At 38.3% G+C, this 21,618-nt stretch overlaps 1 protein-coding gene across 3 annotated transcripts in view; it reads left to right on the top strand.

The window, feature by feature from the left end:
- Positions 1-19,619, top strand: part of GALK2 (galactokinase 2) — a 50,736-nt gene extending 31,117 nt beyond the window's left edge. For all 3 annotated transcript variants that reach the window (XM_075160028.1, XM_075160027.1, XM_075160026.1), the window contains 3 exons: positions 3,177-3,387; positions 12,129-12,330; positions 19,135-19,619. In XM_075160028.1, the coding sequence (XP_075016129.1) occupies positions 3,177-3,387; positions 12,129-12,330; positions 19,135-19,342 (621 nt within the window). In that variant the 3' untranslated portion in view covers positions 19,343-19,619. The remainder of the gene's footprint in view (positions 1-3,176; positions 3,388-12,128; positions 12,331-19,134) is intronic.
- Positions 19,620-21,618: the final 1,999 nt, after the last annotated feature.

Raw genomic sequence — 21,618 nt, 5'->3', positions numbered from 1 at the left:
TAAAAGAAATTCTCATTGGTAAGTGCCTTAGGATAGGCTTTTTTTACCCCCTTTCTGCTTTAGGTCATTCTAGAATTTAATTCTGTTTGCAGAAACCTCCATGTAAGTAAAGATGCTAACATAACATATCCCTGCTGGCATTAGTGTAGAACATTTTGATGTCAGTCTGTCCTACAGCAAGTGAGCTCTTGATCATCCTCACAAAAATTATTTTTCTCAGGTTCTGTTCCTTTCCTTCCCCTCCTGGACAGTCATTCTTTTGCTTGTTATTTTTTTTCTTTCGCTATTCTTCTTGTAGTCTCTGAGTGCTTTCCTGTACTCCATTAAACAGTATGTTTAAAGACATTTATGTTCTGCAGAACACTCGCAATTCCAAAGGAAATTAACTTGTACTTTATACTTCAGAAAAGTTGCACAGTAGGTGCTGCAGGATGAATATGAGCATTAGTGAATGCTGTGCTCTCCCCTGCTTCACCGTGTGTGGTTCACTTCACTGCCAGCTATAGGTGCCAAGAATGTCTGCAACTGGAATGCCATATAGTTAATCAACTAACGTGTGTTAAATGTGGAAAAATGCTCAGATGACATTATAGAAATGTAAAGTATAAGAAAGTGATGTTGCTATATGAGGGCTAAGTATTCCTGTACTTACTCATAGTCAGACTTTCTTTTATTTATATTTGTCCCATCATTTACTGAGTACGTTTTCCTCCCAGTTACTTACAGTTCTCCAGCGTGCCTGTGTTGAACAACAAAGGACAATAAAGCCTACAGATGCTATATTCTGGCAGTTAAGAGCCAGCTGGATGATGTCCACATCTTTAATCCATCTAGTCAGAGACCATCAAGAAAATAACCAACTGTGGGATCAGTATTGGGATTACTTTTGTACATTTAATAGATGGGATTTTTTCCCATTTCTATTCTGTGTCCATTACAATTTGAGCTGCTGCAGCTAGATTATTTTCAAAAACCATTTCTGTTTGCCCATAACATTTTTCCCAGTGCTGTTAGAATTGAAACTTCGCTATAAGCAGCATAGACCTTTCCAACAAAGCCCTGCCCACTGGCCTGACGGGGTCAGTTTCCATGTGGAACATTTGACCTGTAAAACCCCAGCGTAGTTAGGTCATCTAAAAGACGGCATCTCCCTTGAAGTATAGAAATGGGAACAGATGTGACAATACACGACATATTTCTACGGGGATTATTTATTAAAAAAGGAAATAGAAAAATTTTTGTGGCCTTATAGAACATTAGTTTTTGTAAATTCTTAGTTCTGTTTAACTTCTGGTAATAAAGTCTAGGGGATCCTGAACATTAGTGTTAAAAGTATGAGTTAAAAAATTCAAACGAAGCAATAATTGTTATTGTAACTTATCAATAAGTAAGCTAAAATACAATCACATATGGTCTATGGAGTTCTAGGTACTCAAAGTCTTTGAAAAGCAGGCCAGAAGTGACTTAATCAGTTTTTTACAAGAAAATTTTCTCACCCCAATTTCTGCATTAGCCACTAGACACTGCTGCTTCTTTCTCTACCACTGAACAAAACTGTGTTTTAGATGGCGACAGAGTCATATGATCTGGATTTTGATTGGATTTTGTTTGTTCTGCTCTACTAAGCCTCACATAAATCTTAGCAAGTCACTAGATGGCACCAAAAGTAGTTAATTTTTATATACGGTAATAAAGCAAAACTGGAAAAGCCCCTGCAAAAGCACTGTTGGAGGATAGCAGGAGGGTGAGAATCTATAGCAGATAGCTGGGCAGCAGATCTTCTGCTTAAATTTCGTGCTGTAACTTTGCACAAAGCAAAGCAAATACTTTTCACAGATGTGTATGTAAATCCCATGATTTTTTTAAGCCAGGAAGTTAAATGGCTTTGCTGAATTGAGACATAAATGATTTCAAACCAATCTCACTCAAAACCAGTGTTTATTGAAAAGAATAACAAAACATACTGGGTGAAATCTTGGCCCTGTTGATGAGAAGTTTTAATGCTGATAGGAATAGGAAAAGGATTTCACTCCCTGGTCTTGCTGCATTGGTTTAAACTCTCTGCAAACGTACAGCCTGATCTGGCATACTTGGAAGCTTTAATCTCAACTTAAATGGTGCAGAATTGGAGGTATGTCATGTGCTTATGAATACAGTAGAATGACATTGGCATGTACCTGCTAATCTTACTCTGTAGTAATCTGTTGAAATTAAGGGTGGTATGTCAGTAGGATCCCGCAATGATCATTTAGTATTCTTCTGTAATTAGTAACATTAAAAATATTCCACCTTATGAAAAAAGCTGCTTTACTCAACCATTTTCATTAGGCACACGAGAGCATCAACACATGTAGCAACCTTCCAGAGAAAAGCCTCTCTGACATATTTCCTTTTAGGATTCTGGTCGTTGAAGTAACTATTGTCAAGTGCCAAAATATCACAAAGATACACAAAGCATGATATCATTGTCTGGAGTGGGAAAAACAGATATATCTGTAAGTAATTAACGTCATAGCAATCATGTAGGAACGGAGCAGATTCTGACTAACACATTGTAACCTTCCCGTAAGACTCAAAACTTCCTTTAAATTGGATATTAAAAGAATGTACTTAAAATTTACTTTAAACATTAGAGATTGAGAAAGGTTACAGTTAATTCTCCGGCACAAATCCTATATCTACTTTCATATTTTTAAGGCTATTACGAGAAAGGGTTTTAATGACAACCTCAAATGTTCGTCAGAAAACTCCAGGAGCGTATTGGAAAGGTCAAACAGTTTTAAATGTGAGAGGAAATTTTAACAGTACAGAAACAGACTTCTTAGGGATTATAGTGTTACAATATCATAGCATTTGTATAAGCAATTGTCTGAATGTGATTGTAAAAGGTTAGTAAGTGCTTGAAGTAACAACATCCATGGAAAAGGATAAATCACTGATTTGATACCAAACAAATAATGCCAGTAGGGCTTTTACAGACAATATCTGATCTGGGGGAAGAATATCTGTCATTCACAGACCTTTCATAGACAAATATAATGATTATCTGCTGTGTACTGATAGAAAGTACATTCTGATGGTTCCCAATTAAGAAGTGAAAGGAGCAAATGGGTCTTAAAGGTGCTTATGGACAATTAAATAGTTTTCAACAGGAAGGCTTTTTTTTTTAATTTTAGCTTCTCTCAAAGTCAAAAGGCTTGGACTGGAAAAAAATGTTGAGACTCCATGATGTGCAAACCAAGCTAGGAGTTAGCCTAGAGGAAATGCTGACCATTGTCGAGGAGGTATTACATCCTGAGCCTTACAGCACAGAGGAAATTTGTAAATGCCTGGGAATTAGCCTGGAGGAGCTCCGCTCTCAGATCCTTAGTCAAAACACGCAAGATGGTAAGCATATACGAAATGGTGTTTTTTAGTGTACAATGTTTGTATTATATAAAAGTTTATGTATTAATAAGTAGTGCAAGTGGAAGTCTTGCCAGAATACTTCCCCAGAATCTTGGAGGGCAAGTGAGAGAACTGATACCACGATTTTTATTCTAACTTTTAACTTAAAATAGAGCAAAACTTGGATTTTGATTGAACTGTTTCTAACATGTAGAAGTAGCAGATCACTTACTATTTTAGATTAACCTGTGCTGTTTTAGAGTAATCTCTAAATAACCCAGCTTTTATTCTAGGGAAAAGTCTAAACTAGGCTTCCTTTTTAGGCAATAGCTCTTACAAACCCAAGCATTTTGTATGGTTACAGCATCATTACAATGAATCCTGTTTGGTCTCCCTTAACTGGTATTAAAGACCAGCATAGATGGAGCTTGTGTTTCTGTTTTTGAATTGATAAATACCTGATCACTTCATAAAACATGCCCTGGGCAGCAAGTCATCTAGGTCTCTCCTGAGAAAGAAGTTTCTGTCACTATCAGTATTTTTCTTTTCTTTTAGGAAAATGTTGGTGGAGGTGAACAATATACTGTTTAAAGTATTGCCTATGTATTATTGCTTGTGATTATACCATGTAGTCATGAGCATTGGCACACATGGAGTGGATCCTGGATGCATATAGTAGGGTTGCTAATAATACTGAATAATAGAGCATTTATGAAATAATTTGCATTCATAACAGGTTTCCAATTGAGATCAAAATCTTTCTTTAAAAACCTAAAATAATCCTTACTTCCTTGTTTCTGTTCTATGGCCTTAATACTTCTACTGTTTTGTAGGTGAATTGTATCCTTGCCAGTCCTTCCCAAGACTGCTTTCAGGGACATACATATTTGATGTATATAAATCACTAACGTATAATGTATACACTGATGCTTATATTTAAATAATCTGTATATCTGGAATGATTGTAAGCTTTATATATTGACCAAGGACCAGGTCCTGAATCTAGAACCTGTTTTGCACACCAGTGCTATCAGAGAGTATGAAACAATCTTGTTGTCTAATTACACTGCCAGAGGGTACCAGCATGGAATATGATACCTCAATCTTTATCTCCATAGAAAGAGTTATGATAACTCTGTGCTGTATGTACATGAGAAATATACTGTACCATGTACCTGCACTCTGCAGCATTTTCATGGAAAACTACAAGGTTGTAAATCTTTTACTCTGTCCCCTTACTCTCGCCTTCATGAAGAAATACAAGACTATTAACTTACAGATGTTTATATTCCTTATACCTGGTTTATAAAACGAAATTCTACAGTTCTGTAGAACTGAATTGTTTATACAGGTTATTTTGATTTTTTTCAAAAACCAAAGTCTGGATAAAAAATTTAAACATGAAAGCTGTAGAAGAAACTCAAAGGAAATTTTATACCGCGGCTCTGAATAGCATTTGCAGATGTTTGCTGAACAGAATCTCTTAAACTTGCATGACCATGATTTCATTTGATAAGGCCAATTAAAATGGCTTATGCTGAAAGCCTCTTTGCATGTACAATATAAAATCAAATAACAGATTTTTGTAAAACTATATGCAAAGAAGAAACAGGACAGACAGAGAAAGAAGGAATCTAAATCCACTGTTTGTTTTTGTTACACACTAAACAACTTACATTTTATGTTGGCTTTGGAAAACCAGAGGCTGTTTGACAAAAATATTTTTCTTTTTTCCCCTCTACTTTCCCACTGTATTTTAAATGACAATGCCTGGCTTCTTTGTGTGAGAGAAAACATACTGACAAATAAGTAATCTCTGCAGAGAGTTTCAGAACGTTGTTGAACTTTTTTATTCAACATGAAGAAGGAACCATAACATTTAGGGTATCTTTCTTCCTTTGTACACATTTTATCAATTTTTCTGATGAAATAATGTTAAGGGTAAATTATTTGCATGAGAATTACTATTCAGATCATTTACTGGATTCTGAGTTTTCTCTGTGGCTGAATATAAATTGTCAGTAGTTTCAATTTGTTGTAGTATTCAAAGGCCAGTGATAGTTACAAATAATGTTTTGTACTGGCATTGTATCTCGCGTTTAAGGATCTGAAAGTGCTATGTAAATGTTATTTTAGTCTTAAGTCTAGCTTCCCCTCCTGTACGCCTCCAGTGATGGTACTGTATACTTATATAAAATTTTGTAAGTGTATAAGGCTGATCAGATAAAAACTCCACATCCGCAAGAAAAACGGTACAGACAGGCATTGGGCAAGTCCCAGGCCAGGTCTGGAAGCACACAGCAACTTTGCATCCCTTTTATAGGCAGGTACTCAAGGATTTCTGCAGTTCCCCACTTGTTCCCCAGGTTTGGAGAAGTACAGATGGTGCATAAAGCCTCTCTAAACTTCTTGCAGTTGTGCCTTGGCCAACTCAAAATCCTGAGTTTAAATCCCCCTTGCAAATGTTTACACATGGATTGCACTTGCGGCTTCTGAACATCTCTAGAAAAAATAATATTTATTACTTTCTAAGGTGCACTATGCCATAATTTTGGCTTGGACTTGAGTGCTTCACCACAGTGTGTGGTGATTGTGGGACATTAAGTATTTATAAGCTTTACCACAAAAGGATATTCTCCTGCAAAACACTGTATTCCTTTAACCATGAAATGTTTTTTTCCTTCTTAAATGAGGTATTTTTAACCCCATTTTTCCTTTTCTTGTATAAAATTGTAATCTAATTTTGACATTTAAACGTGGGAATGAAATCGCCATGGGAGGAGCAGGCATCCCTTTGCTGTGTGGATTTGGCTGTTTAACTGCCCTCTTCTTTGCCCCCTGGAAAGGGAATTCTAAACCTGTGCTGTAGCTTCAGTGAGTGGTGCTTGAATAGCCTTTCATTCCCGCTGCCAAGTAATTTGTATTAACGGTGATCTCAGTGCAAGAACAGTTTCAACTTTATTTGCACAGACAGGCGTACGTGAAGGTGGACTCTCAGATGTTCTGTCAGGCTGCTCTGGGATATATAAAGCTTTGTTGTGTGCATTAGTAGAGTGCCCTTGTCTTGCAAGAACAGAAGTTACCTCCAAACTGGTAGACCTAAGAGCTCTTCCTAGCTTGAGGGTCCAGGTGCCTACTCCAGCCTCAACCTGATCCACATCATGGAGAAATTTGGGAACGTATCATCCCCTTCCACAAAAGCATGGTTTACTTGGGATGGCACCCCAGAGAGGTGGCTGCTCCAGGCAGATCCTCTACAGCTACCTGGAGGGTGCAGGCCTTTGGGGTGTGCCACAGGTTAGGCACAGGCACTGAATGGTCTAGGTTAGTTGCAAAAGCCTTGTTAAAGCTTGCATTCCTCTGGAGGAGAAATCACTTTAAACCAGTGGTTATCATAATCTCGAAGCAGGTGTCTGCTAAATGGGTCACTGAATCCAGCAGTGACTCGTCCCCTGGTTTGTTTTCAGAAAGCCAGATTGCAAACGGTTACTTGAGCAGTCTCAGTAGAGTAACTGTTCCCCACTTTGAGTAGGGGGTTCACAATCTGGCTCAAATTAAAGCCATCTGGCAGCATTTTCTTATATACATTATGAGCCAGAAACCTTCACCCTCATCATGTTCAATCAGCAGGATGCCTAACAGAGAAGGGTACTATTCCACATGAGTAATGGTGGTAGAAACCGTCCCCTACATGATTTTGCGTCGGTGAGTTTTTCCTGTTGTAAATTTCTAACAGTCCCATCAGCCATGTGTAGCTCATTAATCTACAGTGAAACGTATCTTAAGAAGCTGCCAAAGCAACTAGAAAAAAAATATATAGCCTAAAGAGGTTGGTCATTAGCTAAAGGTCAGATAGAATTGTACAGGAAGCCTCTAAAGAAAGGAATCTGCTGAACTGGAAGTTGTAACAAATAATATGAGTTGCTGAAAAGCCAGAGTGTTTAATTATAAAAAAAAAAATCCCTGTAAATGGAGTGGACAGGTTTGCACAGTTTTTGTAAAGCTAAAATTAAAAATATGACCATGCAGTTGAAAACCCACAGTAAACTTCTCTGCTATATTTAATTAACCCACAGTTGTTTGGGACTAATAGCCCAGGATTTTTGTTTGGTTTTAAGAGATTTTATATGGATTTTGGACAAACTTTCATTAATGCTAGTCTGCTGTGTCTTAAAAACTTGGAAGGTTCTTGCTGCAGTGCGAGCTGTTAGTGCACTGGAAAATGTCACCATTTCTTTCAAGGGCATTTGGTGGTTTGTAAGTGAATGACATGGATGACATTACAGAAATCCTCGCAGAGGAGCAAAGCTAGGGTGCAAAGAATCCACGAAGGGTCAGCAAGAGTTGCTGACATTCTCTGAAAAATGCATAAGGACTGGTAATACAAAGCAGTTAACAGTGGAGGAGATTCCTTGTAGAAGATTCACTGTGTCCTCTTTGAAACTTCAGAAGCACAGTTAGTGAGGCTATGGGTGACCTGGAAGGTGGATTAGCTGTGTTAAAAACTTAGTGACACAATGTCACTAAGAGCAGACTGGGGTATAGGATTCGTTGTCCTCCTTAAAGTTTTCTTTGGTCTCATTTTGACTTTTCAGGTTTACTTTAATTTCTTCTGATCTGTATCTGTTTCAATCCATAAAAAGGTATCGCTCACCCGCACTTGAGTCCACAAGAAACTTTTTCTGTGTGCAGCTGATACCATACAAAATAAATCACAATCTGCATACTGTCTTTTCAGAAAGGGACAAAAGAGACACTGAGATTCTGATTATGCGAGTGTGTCTAAGTCTAAAAGCAAACAGTTCATTCCTCCATGGCAGTGAGCTATGCAGAACGTGGCAGAGAGGGAGTGTGTAGTGATTTTCAAAGAACAGTTTTTGAGAGCGTGGTTCTGGTCAGAGAGTCGATCCTTGGCTGATACAAATCTCCATCAGTCTGAATGGCGCTACATCGCTTTAAACAAGCGGAGCACTTGAACTGGATATTGCACAGATCCCCTTATGGAAGAAGCATTACTTTAGACATGCCCTAGGCAATTGCTCTTACGTCAGCATGGCAGCCAGCTATTTTCATTGCACCAGAGGTTTTAGGTTCCTCTCTAGTCACCAGAGAAAAGGGTACCACAGCGCAATCCGGGTCTTGGGTGGGTTAAACAGTTCCCTAACCTGCCTTTTCACTGACAGAAGGTGGAGCTGAGGGTACCTGTACCCCTAATTTGGCAATAAATTTAAGCGGGAGAAACCAGGCCATTATAGCTTACTGGATTAGGAAAGTATATTTACATTTTCAGTCAGATTAAGTACCTAATTTCCATACACTATAATAGATTTAAGGATTCACATGCTTTTAAGAATCTGGCATTAGTTCCCTAAACCCTGCTTTTTTGCTCTCCTTTGAGCACCACAGAGGGCAAGACCATATAACCCAATCCAACACTGGAAGGTTTACTTTGAGAGCTTCAGTTTTTCCTCTTTCAGAGTACTCCAGCCCTACCTCAGATATAAACTAATCAGTTGTGCGCACACTTTGGTTTTGTTTCTTTTAACCATGACAGAGTATGGCTTAGGAAAGCAGTCCTTTTTAATTGTAAAAAATGTGGCTGCATGAAGCATGCAGATTCTGATCAGTTCCTGCACTATTCTAAAATCACAGCCTCCATAACTCTTTGGTGTGTCCTATTAATTCAGATTTTATTTATGTGGAGCTAACATACAGGCTGTGGTATAGCAAGGAGATTCCAATATAGATGTAATTTTTGGAAATATCATGTGTGCTCTGCTATCTTTTATTACGTGGTTAGCTGGACTACCCATCCAAACAGAAGAGATACAAGAGGGTTTCTCTATTACCAGAGGCATTTGGTGTTGAAAGCCGAAAATATGTGAATCATTTCATTATTTTAGAATAGGACTTAGAGTGCAGAGATGTTTGCTGTCCTGAAGATAATTTTACCTGAACAGTACACTGCCAGAGAGGAAAGGCAAACTACAAAAAAAATTTAAACCCAAACGTAATTTTCTGAAATAAAATGCTGCCCATAACCAACCAATAGCTAATGTAACGATACCAACCTTTAACCGATACTAATTCGGTAAGTGTCTACAAAGGAGTCTGAAAATAACGTACAGCCGCTCTTCCTCACTTGAGAACTGCCTGAAAGGATTGCTTTTGCATCGAGAGAAAGCCAGTGTCAAGGTAGCAAATTCTCCCCTACACTGCGTGACTCTCCTGGGAGCGAATGCTGTCAAGGACACAGCTCAGATCTTGTGGCTGGCAGCCAGTAGCCGGAGCACCCATTCTGGTTGCCAATTCATAACATGACGAGCACAACACAACCCCAGAGATTTTTAAGGTAATCTGGCCAGTAGAGCATTGCTCTACCAAAGGGTGGTCTCCGAATCAATCACAGCCTTTGGCAAGTCTGTTGCCTTACAATTGAAACCAGACATGTTTTCAGTTCATTCTTTGGGTTACTACTGTTCAATGGTGATTTACAAGAGAGTGTGAGCTATGGCAATCTCTCACGCAACTTTAGATATTCCCTAAACGAATGCACATTTAGAAATCTCCTTGCTCTAAAACAATGGCTTATAAGAAAAGAATATTTAAAGAGAAACCATCCTTAAAAATAGGCCAAGCTGTCTTTCTTCAACATTCAAAAATACTGAAGCGTCGCTCTGCAAAACACAGTGCAAGTAACTCCAGCAGCAACAACAATCCAGTGGGGTAAAACACACCTCTGAATGGGAAACCAAAATATGTTCATGTTTGACACTCTCAAGATGATGTTTGGTGGTGGTGGGGCACTCAATTTTCTCATTTCTGTCCTAGTTTGAAATGCATTCAGAAGGCCTGTTTAAAAGACAGCAACACAGCATTTCTCAGTAGCACGCTGTATTGAATTACAAAATAAATATCACCAGAAGCAATATCACCAGTAGCAGAACACTGCTATGTTCAATGTTTCTCTGTCATTTCAGACTACTTGTGTCACTCTCAGCACTGTATTTGCAGCATTTACAGTTGTGATTTACACTTACTGTGGAGAAATAAAAAGGGATTATACAGATGCTGATGAAGTTTTAGTCTGTAAGGGTTGCAATCTGGAGTATACATAGGAGAGACTTAATACTGGACACAGTTTTATTTCCAGTCTTTCAAGGAAGATTTCTACATATACTTGCAAATGTAGATTGCTGGAATCATCAGAAGTGGTTCCAGAACTTGGCTGTCTTCATGGAACAGCCAAGTGGGAACTCCATGTGTCTGGGTCAGATAGCGAGTTCTGTTTTGAATACAGGGCTTGTCTCTCTTCTCCTTTTACCTCTATTTGAGTGTTTCATCAGCCATTTTAGAAAGCAAGAGAGACCAGAAGCTGAGATGAGGAGAGAGACCTTGCTCTAAAGGAGAATTTACGTGTAGAAAAAAAATGAGGAATGTTCTGAGGTGCTCTAACAAGAGTGTGCTTGAGTTGTGATGAAATGAGGAAACATACTGCAGTAGGTGCTCCACATAGAGAATAAAGTCCACTTATCTAGTATTTACCACCCAAACAGCTCAAGTAAACCAGTTTAATCATAAATTATGTCATGCATGCTTCTGGAGAACAATACTTCCTCAATATCAGCCATGACATTAAAGCAAACAGAAGTATATTGGTAGAGAAGAACAATGAACTACAACACAAGGTTGGGAAAGGCAGATCAATTCTCGGATATTAGTTGCAAACCAAACCCTCCTGTACATAGGAGTAGCTTGAGGAGCCTTTAACCACAGCCATCCCTTTCCTTTTTATGCCCCACTTGTTCAGGCTTGGTGGACATCTCTACCCCAATGGCCACGCAGGTTTGGGCACCCCCCAAACCCTTCCCAGAGGAACTGCTTTGTTGTAGAAAAATTTTAGCCAAAATCCTTGCACTAGCCTTTGATCTTAGTAGGTCAATACTAAGCAGTACCTTTCTGGGCTTGACATCTCTTCACATCCACACAGGCAGCACCGACGCTCTGGCTGGTAACGCACACCAAAAATAAACCCTGAAAACCAAACTGAAAGCACCTGTGCTTTTCACTGTACCTTTAATCTGCTATTATTTACAGGCAGGGTGATCCTGCATCATTGAGAAAATATTTGAGAGGGCTTCCTTACCTATGCACCAGGAAATATGGATAATAGCATTTTTGTTTTTTTTTTTTTTAAAAAAAAGTTTTTTGGTGGTTGTTTTTTTCAAGGTCCATCCACACAGTTACATAATTGATAGAGCTTTGGCCTGGAGCAGTCACACACAACGCCCTGGGCCAGCAGGTGCTGGCTGACGGCCGCCCGCAGGGCACTGGGTACCTTTCTGGTGTTCTTAGTTTTGCCAGTATTGGAAGACCCAAAAGCTTTAGATTAATGCCCTAATGCATGTCACTGCTGACTCTTGAACTTGTGGCTTGCCTCTGCAAAGTAAAAGGAGAGACTGCGTCTGTTCAGTGAGACAGCAAAGAACCACAGCACGTGCATGAAGTTATCAACATGAAAAAAAAGGTGTACATTGTATTTTGATGAACTCTAAATACTATTTTTATTAGGGCTTTTAAAGAAGATGTAGGTGAGCTTTTCCAGAAGACTTTTAGCCTAGAGAGTTCTAATATAAAATATTAATAACTAAAAAAATATAATTCTGCTATGTTTTTGTATGTTCCTTTTGTAGTGAATATTAATGGATAACTGTAGTACTTAATATTTTCATTTTGTTTAGTTTCCACCTTTAAGTTATACCAGCGTGCAAAGCATGTGTATAGTGAAGCTGCCAGAGTGCTGGAATTTAAGAAGATATGCAACGAAGCACCTGCCAATGCAATCCAGCTGCTGGGAGAATTAATGAACCAGAGCTATATCAGCTGCAGGGAAATGTATGAATGCAGCTGTCCTGAACTGGATCGGCTGGTAGACATCTGCCTGTAAGTTTTGACCACAAGGAAGAGTAATCGCCTGTTGAGAATATTGTTTGAATTGATGAGAAAATATGACATCGTTGGCTATTGCAATTTTAAAATGAAAGTATTCTTGTCTCTTATTACAAAATTAATCTCCTGCAGGGACATTACATGGTCAATTGTTTCCCTACTGACATCTGTGTAATACTTTCAGATGAAAGCTGCAGTTTATGGCTTTATTACAGACTTTGCTTTTGGACTGACTCATCATCACAAGTGTTACGTTAGACTGTTGGCTATTCTTTTTTTAAGTTGTAGAAGAAGTCATAACTGGTTTTCTTAAAACATCATCTTAGTTGTTCTATTTGCATTCTGATACTTTTTGTATATTTCTTAACCATTTCAGAACTGCCGCCATGGGAATTCCAGGGCATAAGCAAGCTGTTCTACATTCTTAGGTTGCGTTGAAATCATAATGGTATATGGTGAAATACTATTGCATTTTTTTCAGTTGAAAAAAAAAGTGTTGTCTAGGGTATCAGATAGGTTGGACAGTATTTCACCATACTGTGAAAAGTATTCCAAAAGAGGAGTGTGTTAACTGTTATAATGGCTAACACTCTGCTTCTGCTCTCTGCATTGTATGTGTGAGTTTTCCCCACATTATTCAGTCTCCATCGCTGCCCCAGCCTCATTCTTTCAGCTGGGTTCCCTAACTCGGTTTGGCCGCGATAAAACAAGCCCTCTCAACTCCAAAACACATTCCCCGAGTGTCATTTTGTCCTTTCTCTTCTCCCTCTATTCCTCCCCAGTTTCATATCCTCTAGCCAGAATAAACCAAGTTTGAGAAATGGCATGAAGTGAGCTGTGGCATGTAGCAGGCTGTTCTTTTCATAACTCTGCTACAATGGATGATGAGATCTGGTATAGCCGTGTGTTAATACAGAAAGTAAAAATGAATACTTAGCACTGACATTCTACGTAGTATTTCATCCATACCACAGGACCAGCATGAAAGGATGTATACACTTCAGTCCCTCTTCATTTCCATTTTTCTGTTATGTTTAATCATAGGACAGACATCTTATGCTAGCTTTGATCTAAATTCAGTGCCTATAGAAGGCATTCAGTGATTGGTGATCATTTTAACAGTGGCTTGGGGGAATAAACAGCCGCCCACCTGAGCTTTCCCACCACTACTCCTTCCCTGCCTCTGCCCCAGCCACCTTCTCCCAGCTGCTTCCCTCATTCACTTCATCGTGGCTCCTGGTGATGCCACCTTCATACTTTTGCTCATCTGTTACGGCTCCTAGTTCTCCTTGGAGAAGGGTGTGCTTAGTTTGGGAAACTCTGCCCTAAGCCAGAGTGTCACTGCCCTGCCAGAAGGGAAATGTAGGGTGCCATAAGTGTTTGCAGGCCTGAGGTCAAGAAATGTTATTTCACTGTCTTTTAGAAGCAAATACTCTATTACAGTATCCTCTTTCTGTATCTTTCAGTCTTGAAGAAAACAGAAACTGTTTCAATTTGAAGCTAAACAAAATGTATACCTTACCACCTAAAAATGAAAGTTACAAAAATATTTCTTTACCAGCAACTGGCTTTTTTTTTTTTTTTTTTAACTAAGAAGTTAGTCTGGCTTATAATGAAAATATGAATTTTACAAAGATGCAATTTGCCATATGCCTTCTTACTTCAATACTCATGCAGATTTTGTAAGTTGTAATACCCATTTACTAGGTTTGTAAATTGATAGAGTATGATACAGATGATTATTTAGGTTAGTCTGATTTCTTTCGCAGACAAGATCAAATGGCCTCTGAGCCAGAAAACTACAAACTTAAAAACTGAACAGGAGACTTCTGGACATTCACAGATTATTTTGCATATGGGATACACATGCTGTTTTGTGATAAAACACAGAGAAGCCCTGATAGCCATTGGAGAGTCTGATAGTAATTTAGCAATACAATTTTTGTTCCTTCTCTTGGGAGCCAATCCAGTACGTAATTCACAGGCTATGTTCAGTTTATTGTATCACGTAATGATCGCATAATAGAATAAGCTACGACAGTCACTCAGTTAGCGAGGCAATTCCACCACGGTTGTCCCAGCTACCCAAAGGGAACTGCTGATCTGTGTGTGAGAAGGGAGAACTGTCTCCAGAGTCAGCTGAAGACAAAAACCATGCTCTACTGAATGATCAAAAATCTTGGGGTACAAAGTCTTGATCCAGTGCAAGGTATCAGCACTGCCTGTTCTCTGACACCACTGACAGAGGAGAAGCCTTAAATGTAACATCTGCATTATTTTTAGGTACAGTAACTACCCAGTGTTGATGCCTCAGTCAATAGCATCTGGTGACTGAACTTTGCAAAAGTGACTAGCCATTTTAAGCGTCTTCTCTTAGGGAATCCAGCTTGAATCACACTGATAGGGCCTGTTCTCAGAAATGCCGGGAGAAAACCATCCTGTTTCAAGTAGGTATAAATTGATAAGATCTGCGCTACAGCATGGAGTTACCTGTGCTACATTTAAATAAGCTAGCATGGATGCTAGCAACAGTCTATGGCAGCACGAAGCTCAGCATGGGGATGGAAATTCTCTGTTTCTCATTTATGCTGAGCTCTGGGCTTTCACAGCTAGACAGCTGCTGCTCTCTGAGCTAGCTTGGGTATCGTGACACTGACTTGCAGGCGGTAGCACAGACACAGCCACAGAACCCAAAAGGAAAGGAGTACGCAGTTAGGGTTTTACTAAATTAAATTAAAATTAATTGGAGCATTTCAGTTCCAGGGACCAAAATATAAATAGTGAAGGAAAAAAGTGATGTGTGTGCCCATGTTACATCAGATTTCTAACTTACCAGCAGAGGAGCCCACAGCTAATATGATGAGCATAGCTAAGCACCACAGCGGAGTGTCATTCGTGTGAAACAATTTCTAATTGGTATATTAAAATTGTTTAATCTAGGGTTTTTTATTACATTCATTGCACAGAAACAAGTAAATTATTTGTTCATTATTCTTTACAGTCTTGTCCCATCAAGAATATTTCCTAAGAAATAGATCTTTCTTCTTTAGAAGTTTGATATTCTTTAATGTTTTTCTGATTCTGTGATTAGATTTCTAAAAGCATATAGCTATTCTAGATGACTGCAGTTTAAGCCAGCATCTAATTTTTGGAAACTATTGGAAAAAATGTCTTAGCTTTTCTCAAGTTGTACATTAAAAAACTAAGGGACATAAAATCACTAGTCACTCTAGGAAAACTTGGCTGATGTGATTATAGAAATGGCCAGGAACTACATAAATTACATTCTTTACTTACAATGATATACAGCTGCCCTGTAACTTTAAAAAGCCTTTCCAAAAATGCATTCCACAGAATTGCCTGAGTCTACTGCTGCTCTCTCCTTACAAGGTTTAAACTGTGAAGAATAATCTGCATATCCAGATGTTTTCTGTTTTGCCTAGATCTTTATGTTTTACTGTACAACCTCTGCCAAGAAAGAAAGGGATCCATACTTGCTGTGGTTTGTAGTGCTGAAAACTGTAACCACTAGTTGGTCAGTTGTTTTTTTTTCTTTTTGCAAAGACAGAAGACTTGTACTTTCTCCAACCTATCTCGTGATGTTAATAGCTGTTTTACCTGTTAGTCTTTTAAAGTAAGTAACACAGAAGATTTACTAAACAATTAAGGAACAAAAAATTGGATCTGAGCTCCTGAATTCTTTAGGTACTTTTGAAAATCTCTCAGAATCCTTGAGTGTTGCAAATAACTTTCTTTCATTCCCTTACTCTCCACCTTTTAGTGGTATAAATCCTGATAATTTTTGTATTACCAGCCATGCCCTTACAGCTGAAGATAGCTGAATCCTCTCTAATCACTTTTAAAAGATACAGTTTTTACATTATATCCAGCTGCATTATGGTAGCTGAGACATCTCTGCATTTTATTAAGACTTATCACTGATGATTTTCTTAAAGCTGCAAAGCCTGGAGTCACGGCACAATTTGAAAATTCCACAAAACAAACAAAAAAACCACCTACAAAAAGAAGTTTGCAGCTCTTTCAGAGCCAGAAAGGCTTAAAGATGCTATTCAAATGCACACTAAGCTGCAAAAGAGAATAAGTATAAAACCCACCCCCCCATTTATATATTTAAATCTCATCATGTTAACTCCATGCTTTCTGAATAGCTGGTTCATAATTTTGAGTATTTGCAATTAACAATATTGCTCTGATTTTTTCACCTCTTACAGCACAGTTATTTTTAAAATGAGGTACTGCAATGTCTTACCTATCACTTCCATTTTTATTCTTCTTTCCATTGCTGCAGTACTCATGTTTTTACTCCCATTTACACACACACAGCCTTGCTCATAAGACAATTCTTGTTTTATCTAGTGAATACTGGAACAAGATTTATAAACTCTTCAAGAAGCAAAGGCCAGAACCAGGGCCTGGGAGCTGAGTGCCCCCAACACTGGACTACAGATAGGTTCTCTTTCTTACGTGCTCCGTCTCTCCCTCTATTGCTTGTCCCCATGGCTGCAGCGTAGCCCGGGCGGTGTGTAGGGTACTTTCCCACACTTTAAATCCACGTCACCCACTGTGTAGGTGAGCACTCCATCCACGAGATTATTGTCTGCTCATTCTCCTCTTTGTAAATGCGTGATTTAGATGCCAGTGCACAAGAAGAGACTGTCTGGCTATGAATCCCACTTTACCAGAGGAGTCTAGCTTAAGACTGAACCGATTAAGACTCAAAAAAGACAGTTTCAGACCTGTTCCAAAGTTAACTTTCTTGTGTTTGACCTAGATACCTCCCACACACTGATCTCCAGCGGAATTAGGTGCTCACTTCTGAATTCCTGTAACATCGGGTACCTAGTTTTCAGGTATTACAGCACTGCCCATCAAAATGCCAAGTTCCTCAGCATTAAGCCCAAAGTGTCTAATCATATCACCACATTTGAAACTGTTAGCCACAGTATTTTGAAACACAGTGACTTCAACACTGAAACAGGCATATTTTCTGTCTACATTATGCTTTATTTCAACTAAGTATTTTAAAATGACTCAGTAAAAATGAGGCATGAGCATGACCACAGAGAATTATGAAATCAATAAAAGGTTCAGAACAATTCTGAAGGGATTTCAGTTGCCTACCAAAATAAAAGCCAGACACCATCTGAAATACAAAGTTCTGACTGAGGTAACAGACCAAATGAGTAGAGACAGTTGATTTAGCAGACTTTGAAAAGTGGATTGGGCCTTATGAAGTCGATGGGAATTTCCTTATTGATTGCAATTGAGACTGGATTGGATCCTGCTCTTTTTAGGAGGTTGCTCCATGGACCAGAAATGACAAAAATTGCATCAGAGAATGAGTGACTTACAGGAATAATAATAATAATAATAAGTAAAATAGAACACCAACAGGAAATAAAGAATGAACATAAAATCGAGTCAATATGAAGGGTGGCACCACACAGACACACTGAAGAAAGTGTTTCTGTTCAAGAAAAGATGTAAGCATGTTTAGAATCAAACACATATGTAAGTACTTGCTTGAAATATGACCTAAACCTCTACTAACCCAGCAGTATACCAGATTCATTTAACATAAAATGCACATATGAAAAATTACCACAGCCTACTCGGAATGAGCTGTCATTTTCCAATATGTTATTCACATGATGCCATCTCTCCCTCAGACACATTCTAGGACTGGTGTATCTCTCCATGCATGGGTATTGGAAACATATCAAAAGTATTTGTTTGCAAATCAGATTGGATCTCTCATGAGAATAAGATTTCAAATGAGTTTTCTAAATCATCCTGTGCTGACTAGGTTAGAAGAGTCCCAAACAAATTTATTACATCGTCTTTTCCTACTTTTTCTGAATCTAAGTAAAGATCAGGAACACAGGTAAGCAAACTAATCAAAATAATTCTACTAAATTCTAATGAGATGGCGTCTGAGTCTTGCAGAGTAATGGCATGGGATTTGCTGTAGGACATTTCTAGCAGGCCAGTATCTTGAGGCTGGGAATGGTTTGTATTTTGGATGTCATTTATTTGTCATTGTTCTTTCTATTCACCCTGCTTATTAAGAGCATTTTCTTCTTTTGGGATTAAATTCTTACTTTACCTCTACTGCTGTAGATCTGTTAAGTTCATGAGGTTCCTCTAACGGGAGATACCTAACGCTGTCCATTCAGCATGAATGGATGTTTGAGTGCAATGACTCTGTATGACTTTTTAAGAGTTTCTGAACTCCCCTTTTTTGACTGGCATGCTCAGCAGTCTGCAGAAGCCTGTGAATCTTCAGCATGTTTTAGATCTGTCCTGGAAGAATAGAGCTATTTGTCTTTGCCACATTAGAAAATGGCTTGCATGCCTACATCCTGTGCAATTAGTTTATGAACCCTCTTTTGTTATTTTTGTCATGTATTTCTGTTTTCACTTCTGATGTCTTATGAATGTTGCTAACACAATTCCTTTCTTCCCCTGCTTTCTTCATCTCAGCTGTGCTGTGATCCTTAAAACAGCTGATGCTGAAGCATTATAAAAGAGGGTGGCTTTTGGAATTGACAGAAATTACTATATTGCAGTTTAAAGCATCAGCATTTTTTTGGGTCCAAAATGGTAACTGCAAATTGCTGTAACATCACATACAACCAAGTGAACTTCAGAAAAATCAGATGACATAGATGTGTTTTGAGTAAAGTATTCACTAGTTTTCTATAGGAATTTTATATACGACAAATTACCCCTTTTTGGTTTATTTTACATGATTTTTTTTCTGTTATTTTGTTTTAGGCAATTTGGGGCTATCGGGTCACGTCTGACTGGAGCTGGATGGGGTGGCTGCACTGTGTCAATGGTGCCTACTGACAAACTGAATACTTTCCTAAAAAATGTAAAAAAAGCTTATTACCAAACCAATGTCCAAAGGTTAGCACTGGAGAATAATAGTCTGTTTGCTACCAAACCTGGAAGAGGAGCTTTGGTTTTTGTTGAGGCCTAAAGAACGTAAAAATTTTAAAGAAACTATGTAGGGCATTTAGAACTGGCAGTACTTCCCACGCCACAGTAAATGAATGCCTTTTCTGGTTTTTATTGTAATGAGCGGTTGCTATTATCAAAATATATTTCTGAAGAAGCAATCAAAAGAAAACTCTTTGATTATAAAAATCTTTTTTTTTCATACTAAAAATATCTTTCAGTGTAAACTTTGATTTACAAAACCTATATTGACAAGGAAAACTGAAATTGTAATAAAGATGATGCTTTGTTACAGTGGATCTCTCTTCTTTTCCATTTACTGTCAGAAAAGTAAGACCAGGTGGAGCAATGAGCTATTCCATTGTAGGGCAGGAGCCTCGCAGTGTCTGCAGGGCTGTTCAGTGGTTATTCTCTTTGGGTGCTGGATATTCATTCGTTTAGAGTGTCCTGTAGAAATGGAAGATTAAACGGAAGCATTCAAAAAATTGGAAGGAACTTGCTAAACATCAGAAGTTTTATATTCTCCTCAAACAGGATTATTACTGTGGTAATTAATGATAATATTGGAGGAGCACCTGCAGGCCAAGTAAAACATTAGGAATACATTATGTTAAGCAGGAAAACTTTCCTTCTAGCTATGTTTCTTGTGTATCCTTGTGCAAGGCTGACTTGTGAAAGTTTCAACAAAAATGAATGCTGTCTGTGAGCTGTACAATATGACAACATACTCCCCTAAGTGAATGAATAAATAATGAAGCGAAGTTTGGCTTTGAGTTATCCAAACACCAGATTATAATTGTTGAATCCTAGCTGTGCTTCTACAAGGTAGAGCATTTGCATTTTTAGGCAAATCTATTACAAAGCATTAAATATAATCCATTGACCATGTAAAAAAGCAATTAAAATCTAGAAGGAATAATTAAGGAGATAATTCACTCAATTGTACTAAGCAAAAGTAAATAGATGAGACCAAGAATAAATGTCATTGACCTGTTGTTGACAAACTCCTGTCTTGCTCCCACTGTACACTCCTGACAATCTCAAGGTTGTAACTGCAATTGGAAGTACAGCATCCACAATTCATAACCCATCTCCTCAGCAGGAGAAAGGATTGTGATTGCAGAGGGTGACTGTACATCAAGATACCCCAAAGATGTCCTAACCCTGCCTCCACATGGAAAACTCGGTTCCTGTGCCCTCTCCCTCACAGCACACAAACTTCCACTTCTCTCATATCTACAATGAAAACTCAAGAGGAGCTTTGCTAGTGTCATAACCCTTGCAGCCATAAAAGACGTAGCAAGATTTGTCCCTGTGCACATTTTTGTGATGCTAAACACAAGTTAACTTCCGTAAGTCTGCATCAAATTAGAGATCTCCAAGAAGAGATCCTCTGTACATTACCCGTGCTAATTCAGGCCAAAAACAAATTCTTAGAGGCTACTAATTCTGTGAGAGGACTCTGCTGAATTTGAACACAGCAGATGAACAACAGCCAATGCAAACTGCCAGATCTTTTCAGGAACCTCAGAGGGGACATATAATGGTAATATTATCACTAGAGAAGATTTCTGTTTTCTGACTACCAGGAAAAGTGGAACAGAGAGTGCTGTAGACCAAGCAAATCAAGTACTCACGAGAGGAAAAGGATGGGGTCTGGGCATGGTGGGGAGATGAAGAGACAGGATTTGGAGGGAGGACAGGTAAAAGGATGCATTTGAGAAGGGGAAAGCAAGGGATAAGGGAGACAGTTAAGAACAAGAGGCAAAATTATAGAAAGGTTTAATCTCAAAACATTCACTTTTACTATCTAGGGAAATTTAATATCTTGTGACCTATTTGTAATGTACAGCATATTTGCTAAACCTGTAAACATAGCACTCCAAAAATCAAACAACCGTAAGTAAATATCTTCAAGAATCTCCAAGATAACCTTAGAGATTTTAAAGAAATAATGCCATGGCTTTGTTACCAACTGCCTTATTATATTTAATAAATATAATCCTCAGTTTAATTCAGCAAGTTCCTGTTTATTATCCTGTCATAAAAATGGAGTACAACGTATTTCATTAATATATTTGCATTGAACTTTAGTTCAGCTGGATGCATGGAAGCACTAATCAGTGTATGAGCAGAATAAAGATACATTAGGTTTTTTTTTTTTTTCTTCTTAAGTTGAGCATGACACACAAAGTCATGGAATCTTCCCAAAAACATGCAGGCTGCAGTACATTTCAGAATTTTTCTGTCAATGAATCTTACAAATGATATTCTCGTAAACAAAGAAAATAGAAACCT

Source organism: Calonectris borealis, chromosome 11 (genome assembly GCF_964195595.1).
Source record: "Calonectris borealis chromosome 11, bCalBor7.hap1.2, whole genome shotgun sequence".
Classification (NCBI taxonomy): domain Eukaryota; kingdom Metazoa; phylum Chordata; class Aves; order Procellariiformes; family Procellariidae; genus Calonectris; species Calonectris borealis.
This window is presented reverse-complemented; position numbering and strand designations above follow the sequence as displayed.